General features: G+C 48.6%; 1 protein-coding gene across 14 annotated transcripts in view; it reads right to left on the bottom strand.

Annotated features, from left to right (window-relative positions):
- Nucleotides 1-14,134, bottom strand: part of LOC129853467 (splicing regulator ARVCF-like) — a 233,760-nt gene that overhangs the window by 48,510 nt on the left and 171,116 nt on the right. For all 14 annotated transcript variants that reach the window (XM_055919546.1, XM_055919540.1, XM_055919538.1 and 11 more), the window contains 2 exons: nt 7,723-8,225; nt 362-545 (listed from right to left, as the gene is read on the bottom strand). In XM_055919546.1, coding sequence (XP_055775521.1) covers nt 362-545; nt 7,723-8,225 — 687 coding nt within the window. The remainder of the gene's footprint in view (nt 1-361; nt 546-7,722; nt 8,226-14,134) is intronic.

Genomic DNA, 14,134 nt, shown 5'->3' with positions numbered 1-14,134 from the left:
AGTTGTAACCGTTGCGGTAAGCCCTTGTGGCCACGGCAGTTGCTCGGATGACCTCTAAGGCCTCTGGTTCTGCCTGTACAGGGGTCTGTTAATAGCACTGCTAATAGCCTACAGCAGCAGAGACCATCGATCGCTATCCTTTCAATATCAGATACGCTGGTTGAAAAGGTCTTTCAGCTCCCTCTCTCATTCAGAGAATTGCCTCTGTGGTTGAAGTGCTGGCCTGGCAGGTCCATATGCATTGTACCATGGGCCCTGCTGCTGGGTCATATTAACCATCTTTTGATCTGCTTCACTTTTTCCTATGGCAGGAAGTAGCTTTAAGAGGAGCGTGGGTAGCAGGCCTCACGCAAGCTATTACCTCAGACAACCAGAGGTGTTCTTGAAGACGGTGGTCCACTCTGCGTCACGGGGCTTGGAGTCCTCGTTGGGCTCGTGCTCCCAGCCTGAGTGGGGGATGATGACCTCGTTGGTCATAGTCTGAAGCCCGTGGTTTATAATCACCATCTTCAGAGGCTCATAGGAAGACAGGTTCCACAGGGTCCCTAGGGCGAGGGAGGGAGGGGGATCGGGAGAGGAGCAGAGGGAGAGAAATAGATGGAGAAAGGAAAAACTGTCATTCGCCGATTCCTTTCACGTCTGAGGGAACCGTCGTTCAAGCAAAATGAAACCATTTACCAGTAACATGTAAAACACACAGCGAGAGCAAAGTCTTAGTTTTTCTCACAGTGAGGAGAGAGATAGCTGTGTCTCACACTGAGCATAATTCAATCACTGAGCCTGTGAATCCTGTAATCTCAGAGAGAGGGAGGAATGGGAGGCGAGGGACACACACACACACACACACACACACACACACACACACACACACACACACACACACACACACACACACACACACACACACACACACACACACACACACACACACAGGGTGAGAACAGGTTTAGAGCCGGCATGGAGCCTGGCAACAGCTGCAGTAGAGATAGAATCACGAGGGATTTCACATAAATGGATGTACCAGGGCAAGACCTCCGGTTTACGGAAAACTAAATACTACAGAATCGACTTCAAAGTCCACATACAGTGCCCTACACACGCAGAGTCCCGTCTTTGTTTTTATGAACTGTAGCTCCCCTCTACCCCACCCCCAGACAAGGCCCAGTGAGGGAGGAATGGTAACAAGATACTGTTTCATCTTATTTCAGAAAGTATTGATTTCTTAGGCAGAAGAATAACAGCCAGGAGCTAAAGAGTTTAGCTAAATCTTATACACACAGACTTATACACGGTTTCTGCCTGGTCAATATTTTCGCCGTCATATCATGCTGACTGCACACTATAAAAACCTTTGATGGCCCAAATCTAAAAATACCTTCAGTCTCGCTCGTGTGGTTAATTTATGATTTGAGAAAACCTTTACCTCCCTCCGACAACAATAAGTACATCTGTACTTACAGCTGAACATGGCCTCCACTCTGCAAGGCCATTAGTCAGTGAAGGCTTTAGCACTCTGGTAACATGGACCATAGCTTACCAGAGAGGCAGAACTGAGCTCTCTATGTGGCATTAAGAGAACAGCCATGTCGTACTGCTAGAAGTTCGTTTGACTCGTTTCATTGGCGTGTTATTGTGGCATTCGGGCATGAACAACAGGAGATGTGATGGCAGCCGTGGCAAAAGGAGAGGAGACGGATGGCGACCGACTGGTACTCTGAGAAGGAGCTGCTGCCTAGGGGGACTGCGCTGCTGCCTAGGGGGACTGCGCTGCTGCCTAGGGGGACTGCGCTGCTGCCTAGGGGGACTGCGCTGCTGCCTAGGGGGACTGCGCTGCTGCCTAGGGGGACTGCGCTGCTGCCTAGGGGGACTGCGCTGCTGCCTAGGGGGACTGCGCTGCTGCCTAGGGGGACTGCGCTGCTGCCTAGGGGGACTGCGCTGCTGCCTAGGGGGACTGCGCTGCTGCCTAGGGGGACTGCGCTGCTGCCTAGGGGGACTGCGCTGCTGCCTACGGGGACTGCGCTGCTGCCTACGGGGACTGCGCTGCTGCCTACGGGGACTGCGCTGCTGCCTACGGGGACTGCGCTGCTGCCTACGGGGACTGCGCTGCTGCCTACGGGGACTGCGCTGCTGCCTAGGGGGACTGCGCTGCTGCCTAGGGGGACTGCGCTGCTGCCTAGGGGGACTGCGCTGCTGCCTAGGGGGACTGCGCTGCTGCCTAGGGGGACTGCGCTGCTGCCTAGGGGGACTGCGCTGCTGCCTGGGAGGACTGCGCTGCTGCCTGGGAGGACTGCGCTGCTGCCTGGGAGGACTGCGCTGCTGCCTGGGAGGACTGCTGAGTTGACCATCTCCAACACTGGACCATTAGCGTCACTCCATTGGCTCTGACAACCAGCAGTAAACAGGCGGTGAACAAGAAGTCAACAAGCAGCCAACGGTAGTCTACAGACATCACTGGTATAGTCAACATTAGCAGGAACAGCGAAATCAATTGCTAGAATATGGACAATTGGTGACAAATGAGTTGACATCAAGTAATGCTCAACAAGCAGCCAGCAGCAGCCACCCATAGCCAACATACACTGAGTGTACATAACATTAACATGCTCTTTCCATGACAGACTGACCTGGTGAAAGTTATGATCCCTTATTGATGTCACTGTTAAATCCACTTCAAATCAGTGTAGATGAAGGGGAGGAGACAGGTTAAAGAAGGATTTTTAAGCCTCGAGACAATTGAGACATGGATTGTGTATGCGTGTCATTCAGAGGGTGATTGGGCAAGACGAACGATTTAAGTGCCTTCGAACGGGGTATGGTAGTTTTGTGTCGAGAACTGCAACACCGCCGGGTTTTCCAAACTCAACAGTTCCCCATGTGTATCAAGAATCCAGCCAACTCGACACAACTGTGGAAAGCATTGGAGTCAACATGGGCCAGCATCCCTGTGGAACGCATTCGACACCTTGTAGAATCCATGCCCCGATGAATTGACGCTGTTCTGAGGCAGGAAAAAAATATTAGGACAGTCTTCTTAATGTTTTGTACACTAACGGTACAATCCACCATCTTTGATAGTCCAGACAGGGAGTACAATGCAATCTACTGCTACTGTATAGTGTGGACAATTAGTGACCAATCAGCAAGCAGGAGACCTCAACTACTGTAATATAGTAAGACAATGGCTGCCAATATTTAGAGATGGGGCTGGGGAAATGTAACCACTCAAAGTTATAGATCTACAGATGCACGGACTCCATGATATCAACGTTTTTTCAAATTTGTTTTAGTTGAACGTCTCAGGCTCTGCATCCTACCTGGCATGTTGCTCCTACCAGGTGGCGTGGAGATGATCGGTGTCTGCACCACGTGCTCTCACTCTTTTTTTCTTTAACTCGGCTCGGTCATATCCTCACATGGTCTCTCCAATCATTGCTATATGCAGATGACACTCCACTGATCTTTTCCTTCCACCTTCTGACATCCAGGTGGCGACACACATCTGCGTGCCTGGCAGACATGTCAGCTTGGATGTCCGCCCACCGCCTCCAGAAGCTAGACAAAACGGAGCTCCTCTTCCTCTGGGGAAGGCCTGCCCGCTCCAAGACCTCGCCATCACAGTTGACAACTCTGCGGCGTCGCCCTCCCAGAGTTCAAAGAAACTTGGCATGACAACGGACAACACCCTGTCGTTCTCTGCAAATATCAAAGCAGTGACTCGCTCCTGCAGGTTCATGCTCTACAGCATCTGTAGAGTACGACTTTTCCTCTCACACAGAAAGTGGAGCAGGTCCTAATCCAGGCACATGTCATCTGCCGTCTAGACGACAGCAATTCTGTTGGGTAGGCTCCCCGCTTGTGCCATCAAACCCCAGAATGAAGCAGCCCGCCCGGCGTTGAACCTTCCTAAATTCTCCCACGTCACTCCGCTCCTCCGCACACGCCGCTGGATTCCAATCGAAGCTCGCATCGTCATCAAGACCCTGGTGCTTGCCGACGGAGGAGCAAGGGAAACTGCCCCTCCTTACCTTCAGGCTATGCCCAAACTCTACATCCCAACCCGAGCACTCCGTTCCGCCCACCTCTGGTCTCTTGGACCTCCCACCCCTACCGGAGGGAAGCTCCCGCTCAGCCCAATCAAAGCTAATGTCTGTCCTGGCACCCCAATTGTGCAACAAGCTTCCTCTGAAGGCAGGTCAGCGGAGGCTTCAATCTTCCCAAAACATCTGAAACCTCTTTGAAGAGGATGTTACATAAGTCTTGGGGCACCGACTCCCGCTCTTTCACATGACTTCATGTGGGCCTGTACCTCCAACACAGTGCCAATTCTAAAGTATTCAGTTTCTTCACTCTTTCCCTGTTTCCCCTTAAGAACCTGAAGCCTCCCTGGCCTGGCCTCCCTCAACCTCTGTAATCAAATCCCAAGGTAATGGATGGTAATGAAAGCCAAGCCGAGGCAGGCCAGGGAAAATGGGAGGTGGACCAGTACTTTCCTCCCTCCCAGGGCCTTGGGCGGCTAATTCAATTTCCTGGGTGCTGGCTACTGCCGACATGCTGCTCTAACAGGCCCATTCACTTAGAGCTGCCCATTACACCTCTCCCTCCCTCCTGCCATTCAATAGCAAGCGAGTGAGCGAAAGTGAGAGAGAGGGGTGATTTCGGACTAACATACATATTATCCATGCAGCGGGGCTGGGCTGTAGCTCTCCTACTGCTGTCACATGCGTCACAGGCTAATTGCTGAGTAGAGATGACAGAGTCCAGGAGAGTGGAGGCGGCGGCCACGGCAGCTGGGAGGGGAGTTATGAAACTATGTGTGTGTGTGTGTGTGTGTGTGTGTGTGTGTGTGTGTGTGTGTGTGTGTGTGTGTGTGTGTGTGTGTGTGTGTGTGTGTGTGTGTGTGTGTGTGAGATGGGTGGTTGGTAGTAGAGGGGATGAAGAAGGGCCGTTACAGGGGGAGCTAGGTCATGTAAAATAAGTAGAATAGCCGGTGACAGGCAGGTGTCTGCTCATATGCCTGCATGTAGGAGCGCGTGTAGGGACGTGTCTAGAGAGCGTGTGTATGGATGTGTCTAGAGAGCGCGTGTATGGACGTGTCTAGAGAGCGCGTGTATGGATGTGTCTAGAGAGTGTGTGTTTGTGTGCTGATAGCAGACGAACAGCTGGCCCCTGCCTAGATCGCAGTAGGGTGGCCAGGCCACGAGCAACACCAATCCACAGAAGTGTGTGTGTGTGTGTGTGTGTGTGTGTGTGTGTGTGTGTGTGTGTGTGTGTGTGTGTGTGTGTGTGTGTGTGTGTGTGTGTCAGACCGCAAACTGTGTAAGCAACCGTGGGCCAGGCAGCAGCGGCCGACACACACAAACACGTTTCTTTCCTCACCAACTTCAAAAAGAGCAGTACCATTTCCTGGGCCACAAAGTGAACTCAAGTGCCACTCCAAGTCTCCGCCTGAGCCCTTACGCTCTCCTCTCTCCTCATCCGACCACACAGGAGGCTTATATAGAATAAATCCCGACTGGAATGGATGGTGGTGGTGGGTTTATATTTCCATTAAATGCCGAGTTGGGAAGCAGGAGGACTGCAGCTGAATCCTTTATAGAGCAGTCACTGGTTGGTCCTTCCATGTGGCTTTGGGGATGCCATGTTGCCCTCCTCTCCCCATTCACTCCCTCCCTAGGCCCTACCTACCTGGACCACGTCACAACAGCTTTTTCTCTGGCGAGGTATGCTGATGCACTAATACTAACGCCGCCAGACTATTTATTTTAATTGTACCTTTATTTAACTAGGCAAGTCAGTTAAGAACAAATTCTTATATTCAATGACGGCCTAGGAACAGTGGGTTAACTGCTTTGTTCAGGGGCAGAACGACAGATTTTTACCTTGTCAGCTCACCTGGCATCTCTATGCATTTTTTATGGAAGTAGAGAACAAGTGGAATGAACACCTGTTTAGCAGCTGTTTGCCTACAAATCTATCTTCAAAACAATCTATGAATGGAAAATATGAGACACTTTAGGATATTCTGGTTTATCAGCACCGTCTTTGCAAGAGGGCAAAAATAGCCATAGCCCTATCCTATCCAGGAGGAAGAAACACCTAGGGAAAAATAAAGAAATTATAAAGACCACTTCCTGTGTGCCTATAAAACAATTGTTAGTTCAACGTCAACCTTTCCCTGCAAAAAACAGAACTGGCTGTGGTTCATCTCCTTCACATAGAGTTGATCAGGCTGTTGATTGTGGCCTGTTGTTCCACTCCTCTTCAATGGCTGTGAAAAGAATGCGCTGTCATATGCGTCAATCCAGAGCATCCCAAACATGCTCAATGGGTGACATGTTTGGTGAGTATGCAGGCCATGGAGGGAATTGTGTACAGATCCTTGCGTCATGGGGCCGCTCAGTATCATGCTGAAACGTGATGGCAGCGGATGAATGGCACGACAATGAGCCTCAGGATCTTGTCTTGGTATCTCTGTGCATTAAAATTATCATCGATAAATTGCAATTGTGTTTGTTGTCCATAGCTTATGCCCGTCCATACCATAACCCCACAGTCACCATGGGGCACTCTGTTCACAACATTGACGTCAGCAAACCGCTAGCCCTCAGAATGCCATACACGCTGTTTGCATCTGCCTGGTACAGTTGAAACCAGGATTAATCCGTGAAGAGCACACTTCTCCAGCGTGTCAGTGGCCATCGACGGTGAGCATTTGCCGACTTAAGTCAGGTCAAGACACTGGTGAGGACGCCGCGCACGCAGATGAGCTTCCCTGTGATGGTTTCTGACAATTTGTGCAGAGAAATTTGGTTGTGCAAACCCACAGTTTCATCAGCTGTCCGGATGTCTGGTCTCAGAAGATCCTGCAGGTGAAGAAGCCGGATGTTGAGGTCCTGGGTCTGCGATTGTGAGGCTGGTTGGACATGCTGCCGAATTCTCTAAAACAACTTTGGAGGCGGCTTATGGTAGATAAATTAACATAACATTATCTGTCAACAGCTCTGGTGGACATTCCTTCAGCCAGAAACCCAATTGCACTCTCCCTCAAAACTTCAGACATCTGTGGCTTGCTGTGTGACAAAACTGCATATATTAAAGTGGCCTTTTATTGTCCGCAGCACAAGGTGCATCTGTGTAATGATTATGCAGTTTAATCAGCTTCTTGATATGCCTCACCTGTCAGGTGGATGGATTATCTTGGCAAAGGACACATACTCACTAAAAGAGACGTAAACAAATTTGTGGCCAAAATATTAGAGAAATACATTTCTTTGCGTATGGAACATTTCTGGGATCTTTTATTTCAGCTCATGAACCTTGGGACCAACGCTTTACATGTTGCGTTCATATTTTTGTTAAGTATAGCTCTCTCGGTCTCGTACAGTATACAGGACATGCTTCAATAACGCCTCCTGACCACCACAGCAGAATGCCCTAACAGAGAATACAGTTATCGAATAACAGGACATGACTTAGAAATTACATTCTACAACAGTACATTAGTTCCCCAGGTCATGCAGGTTTTGACAACGTGCCTGAGTAACACATTTTTAAGTCGGAGGACATAAAGCATTTGTACGTTACAAACAAAAGGCTAGTATGCCTAATATTTACTGTACTATTTACAGATGATGAGCTGCAGCTAGATTTGGTTAGTGACTGGATTAATTCTGGACAGGGGGGCAGCCATTCTTCCCATGAGGGTACACTGGGGTTCCTCACCTGTGATGAGCTCACGGACCTCCATGTCGTTCGTCTTCCTCAGCAGGCGGATGAGGGCTGGGATACCATCGCAGTTCTTGATGGCCACCTTGTTGTCGTGGTCCTTGCCGTAGGAGATGTTCCTCAGGGCTCCACAGGCCTTGCGGTGGACCTCAGCCTTGGGATGGTCCAGCAACCCTGCCAGCACAGGGATCCCCTTCAGCTGGCGCACATCCTTCTTGATCTTGTCGTTCTCGTAGCACAGGTGCTGCAGGTAGGCGGCGGCGTTGGACTTGACCGGGTCGATAGGGTGGCCAAGCATGGCGATGACCTCTTGCAGGTCGGGGTCACGCCAGCGCGGGTCCTTGCGGATGCTGTCTATGGAGGGCGAGCGGCGGCCAGCCAGGCGGTCCAGGCTGGCCATGCTCCCCCTCTCGGGCTGGGCCAGGGGGGCCGCGTACATGCCATGGATGTAGGGGTGTCGCTCGTCAACCAGCTCTGCCTCGATGGGGTCCTCGTACCCCCTGGGAGAGAGAGAGAGAGAGAGAGCGGGAGGGAGAAGTTTGTACGTTTGAGGAAAGATCATGTAACATTGTTTGAAGGATTTTTACATCTTGCTGTGTGGATTTGTGGTTGGATGTGTTCTGTACAAGGACAATGGTTTACAATTCACTGTCTATGACAGTGAGCTTAACACTGCTACTACTACAACAGACAGAGTGGAATTTGTATAAGAGGGATTACAAGAGAAAGAGGGGGGAATAAGAGTTGAGAAAGGCCAAGTGAGGTAGGAAGGATTGTATGGAGGGAAAAAGGAGATAGAGGAAGGGGTGAAGGAGAGGTGAAAAGACAGGGGCGAGAGATAAGAGGACAGAGACGGGGAGAGACAAGGCTGCTCTGTTATTAACACCGTCAGAGGGCCTCCCAGCCGGTGAGGCCCGAAAAAACAGCTTCCGTCGATAAGAAACAGGCGCCACTTATTAATCATCTCTATCGTCTCGGAGCCATGTTCTCTTTTGCTAATAATGGGGGTGCTGGGGTTTGCACAGAGAGAAAGAGAGGAGGAGAGAGGGAGGGGGAGAGTAGAGACAAAGCAAAGGAGAATAGGGGCAGAGGAATAAAGAGATCGAGAGAGAAAGAGTAAGAAAGATTTGAGATGGAGCCCTGTAGAGCCAAGAGCAAAAGGGACTCTTACAACAAAGTCCAGGCAGAAATTGAGAAAGAAACTCTGAACTTTTTCTGGGCTCCCTCAGAGGGGCTGGAGTGGTGTGGCCCCCAGGAGAGGCAGCAGCAAAGCGAGCTCCAACGCTCCACCATGCCCACAGGCAGGCCTCTGCTCCAACACTGCCTCAGGGCCCAGAGGCCGGCTCCATCTGGTCACAGCAGCACCAAAGACTATGCTTAATGCCCTGCTTGGCCTGGTCTGGCTGCCTTCCTGGGACTGGGCCTTTTGCATTAGCCTGGTGTATTCCATTTCTCTGTTCCACAAGCAGCCACATCCTTTTCCTCTCCCCTGTTAGGGTTGTGGAGGGAGTACAAGGAGATCTCCTGACTGACAGATCATTAGGCTTCTGAAGCAAACTGTGTCTAGATACCGAGGGGGTTTAACATGATAACTTAACATGATAACATCCTAAGATGATTTGACTTGTTCCACACGCGTAAGGGTGTGACCACATCGCCTGTGTTGCGCGAGCAATGCAAAATAAAAATGGACACATGCATGTTATTCAATAATTTCATCCAAAACTGGTGGCGCGTAGGCCGTTTCCATTTTAGACATTGCAAGTCCCGCCTCTCCCATCTCCTCATTGGTTTTTAAGAGCATGTGGGTAAGGAGGATATTTGATTTCAGCTAATGAAACCAACATTTGACATGTTGCGCTTGTATTTTTGTTCAGTATAGTTGGTACCGAGTGCGTTTTGATATTTCAACCTGCGTGTCCTAAACGTGTCTGGTGTGGAATACAAACTCAACATGCGCACGATGGCGGATGCACGGAGCAGGTTTGGTCCTCATGTAAGATAAGAGATGCACTTCATTCTCCTCTGAGAGGAAAATAAGCATGGTCACAAAGTAACCATAGTTGGACTGTCCCAAGGGGGTTTCCATCTATTTGGGGGTAGGAACTACACTACTTTGTCTTGTACTAGCTCTGTTCTCTCCTCTGGTGTCTTTTCATGGGAACAAAGGAGGAGGCAGAGAAAGGAAGTGAGAGTGGGGAATCTAATTAATGTCGCACACCACGCGCCACCGCCTGTAGCCTCCCCTCCTCCCTACCACCGAGAGCGAGAGAAAAAGGCTAGTTCATCATACACAACTGGCCGGTCTGTTTTGAGCAACTTTGATATACGGTGCAACAAAACGGGCGACATCCCTAACTGAGTGCTAGCGGTTAGAGACAACCACTACGTGCCTTAATTTTAATGAGTTTTATGTTAATTATGTGCATAAAAATGTCTCCCTGTCACACGTTGCGAGGGGGGAGAATCTCATCAGGATATCGCTGTGTGTTTGCGGGTGCATTACTCTACGGGTTTACATAAACAACATATATCATGTTTTATAGCATCACTTTATACATTTTACTGCCAGTGAAATCAACACAAACTGGGAGAAAAAGCTCAGACCCGAGCAGCAACGTAACTACACACTGAATCCTTATATATTCAGAAGGCTAGGGTTCGGCTGGTATCAAAAGACAAAACAAAACCAACCACCACTGCCATAGCAAAGACAAGGCCAGAGCCTGGGTCTGGATAGGCAAGCAGCTGCACTGAAAGGTGAACCACAAAACAGAAGCTAAGCTGAAAGATACCGCATGCCGTGGCTAGGCTAAGTTTCTAAGGCGTCAACACGGTTTTGGTCTTGTGGTACGAGGTTAGGTTTAGGTATCGTGGCCAAACTGCAAGGCTAGCCTTGATCAAACATCTCCTGAAACAGGTGTCACCAGCTCCAGTCTCAAAAATGACTTTGTTGTTACAACCTTGAAGGGTGGCATTTTAAGCTCCACACACAGCTGCCTGAGGACATTACATCGGAATGGTACAGCATAGTATCACCAAATCCTGTTTTAGAATGGTTCCTTCAAGTCTAGGGAACGTGCACGGGAACCATTCTAAGAACCATTCTAACAGGAAGGGGTGAAAGTGGACTTGAACGCGAAGCACCACAAACCTCGTCCGGTAATGAAGGATAGGAGGGCCCAGAGCCGATTAAGCCCCAGTCATTAAGGCCAAACTGGGCCAGGGCTGCTAGTCCAGTTAACCTAGTTCAACCAGTCTGAACCCAGTGCTCACCATTCAGAGCAGCATTCAGTCTCATTTAACCAGGCTACCTCACAGCTGCATGATAGATAACATGGAAAAAGAAATGGCTGCGAGTGAGTCGAGGATCTACAGCACCCAACACTTCCTTAGTGAACACCCGGTCTGGTCTAAACACGTTCAGACCTACAGTTCGAGACCATTCAAATGCTAAAAGGAAAAGACAAGCAAACACAACACTGCTGTGAATACCCTTTGAAAAAGAGAGAATGGGGTATTGCCAAATGATATCTTCATTACTATCAGATACATGCGACTACATCAACGGTCTCACAGACACTGACAATCAGTGTACAGTTGGGTTTGAAATGGAACTCATTTGAATAGAACTGATGCCAGGGTTGGTAAACGGGTTGCGGACTGAGTGATGGGAATGTCAGGATTTGCATTTAAATTGCCGGCGTTGCGTTGATAGAGGGGGCGGGTTATTCACAGGATGGGAAAGGCCCTCGCCACCACAGCCACCAGACATGATGCTCACGGGATGATTACAGTAGCAGCTCACACTCCTCATGGTAATGAAGCTGCTAAATATCCTGCGTGGTCCTCTGTGTGTGTGTGTGTGTGTGTGTGTGTGTGTATGTGTGTGTGTATGTGTGTGAATGTGTGTGAATGTGTGTGAGAGCGCGAGAGAGCAAGTGAGTGTGTAGGAGTGACAGCCAATTAAGACGATCAAATCTCCATTCCTGTGGTCTCCGGTCTTCTCCCTGAGAAGACAAACCCTCAAAGGATTAGCAGCTGAGAATGTTCCATCTGTGTTTGGAGGAACATTCCCACATGCTTATGAGCTCTGTGACTTTTCACTATACAAACAACAGATAGCTCATTTTGAATAATGAGCAATAACTTCTTTATGACTCACAAGACAAAACAAATCAATTAAATCAAAGCAGACATAAGCAAATGTTCCTTTTTTAAAAATGTTATTCTAATTGCGTCGGCTGTTTTGATGTCATCTGTTTTTACAACTAGTGTTTGTTCCTTTTTCAATTAAGTGCGGGGAAAAAAGCATGCCATTGTTGAGAACTTAGTTCCCCCATCCTTGAACTTAGCCAACTGCTTATGAGAAACCTCAACGTAGACAGGAGAACGATGTCTGGCTCATGCTAAAAGCGATCTCTCTCTCTCACACACACACTGGGCCTCAGGATCTCATCACATCATCTCTGCACATTCAAATTGCCATCGATAAAATGCAATCGTGTTCGTTGTTCAATGCTTATACCTTCCCATGCTATGACCCCACTGCCACCATGGGGCAGTCTGTTCACAACGTTGACATCAGCAAACCGCTCGCCCACACAACGTCTGCCATCTGCCCGGTGCAGTTGAAACCAGGATTCACCCGTGAAGAGCACACATTTCCCTACTGAAGTTGGTTACGACGCCCAACTGCAGTCAGGTCAAGACACTGGTGAGGACGATGAGCACGCAGATGAGCTTCCCTGACACGGTGTCTGACAGTTTGTGAATAAATGATTTGGTTGGGCAAACCCATCAGCTGTCCGGGTGCCTAATCTCAGACAACCCTGCAAGTGAATATGCCGGATGTGGAGGTCCTGGGCTGGTGTGGTTGCACGTGGTCTGCGGTTGTGAGGCCAGTTGGACGTACTACCAAATCCTCTAAAAGAAAATTGGAGTCGGCTTATGGTAGAGAAATTAACATTAAATTCTCTGGCAACAGCTCTAGTGGACATTCCTGCAGTCAGCATGCCAACTGCAACCTCCCTCAAAACGTGATGCATCTGTGGCATTGTGTTGTGCCACAAAACGTCACATTTTAGAGTCGTGTTTTATTGTCCCCAGCACAAGGTGCACCTGTGTAATGTCTGCTGTTTAGTCAGCTTCTTGATGTGCCACACCTGTCAGGTGGATGGATTATCTTGGGAAAGGAGAAATGCTCACTAACAGGGATGTAAACAAATTGGTGCACAAAACATTAGAGAAATAAGCTTTTTGTACCTATGGAACAATTCTGGGATGAAACATGAGAAAAACACTTCACATGTTGTTTAAATCTGTATTCAGTGTATATCTGTTTGGCCTTCTTGCGGTCAATTCAGTCCACAAATTATTTGTAATTGTGTTCCGGCCTCCTGACCATCCGCTTAATCTAGTTGATGATCCTTGACACACACCTACACACACACACACACACACACACACACACACACACACACACGCTTGTTACTAAAGACTAGGAGCGTGGGCAGCACAGTTCTTCCCTCTTATCCTGTAATAGATTACTATAACCACCATGCTCGGCGAAAGCGCAGGAAGCCATATTGCACTAAACATCTTAATTTTCCTTTTCCCATAATCGAGGGTTTTTAAAGCGACTAGACGATAAGCTGTAATTAAAATGCTTTAACTCACACATTCATTAAAGCCATTTATACAGCAGACTCAACATCATACTATTAATGGAGGGATACTAATGAGTGTGTGCGTGCGAGAGCGAGCAAGGAGTTAGGGTTACAGGTCAAGTTTAGGGTTATGGTAAGGGTTAGGTATAGGATTATGGTAAGGGTTAGGTTTAAGGGTTAAGGAAAAAAGGATTTTGAACGCAAATACATTTTAGGATAGAATTACATGACGTGTGTGTGTGGAGACAGACGAGGGCTCTGGGGGTGCACTCCTTGCCATGCTAATTCCAGATCCAGTTGTATTATTATAACTGGATTCCAGATGTGTTACATCATCAGGTCTGCTGGTTTGAAAGGTGATACAGGAAGTGATGGAGCACGGCAGTGATGGTGTATGATTGAAAGACGGTATGTGAGGTTTTTCCCCAAAGAAAGGACTCACCCACTGGGAACGGACATCAGTTCAACATTTCATTTTGATTAACATTTGGTAGTGCTGTCAACTAACGTGAAATCAACTAGAAATGGTACCATGTCATTGGACTTGGGTAAAAAAAAGACGAAATGCAAGGTACACGTTGATAAGTTATCGCGTTGTGAAAATTAATCAGTGAGCTAGCCATCTTAATTGCCTAATGAAGTGTGTGTGTGTGCGTTAGTATGTTGTGAAACATGTAGCGTACAGTACAAATTGCCTGTCACAGCAACCGCCTCTCAAAATGATAGAGTGACTCATTGTC

The sequence above is a fragment of the Salvelinus fontinalis genome, chromosome 4 (genome assembly GCF_029448725.1).
Source record: "Salvelinus fontinalis isolate EN_2023a chromosome 4, ASM2944872v1, whole genome shotgun sequence".
Classification (NCBI taxonomy): domain Eukaryota; kingdom Metazoa; phylum Chordata; class Actinopteri; order Salmoniformes; family Salmonidae; genus Salvelinus; species Salvelinus fontinalis.
The sequence above is the reverse complement of the archived record's forward strand: the minus strand, read 5'-3'. Positions and strand labels throughout refer to the sequence as shown.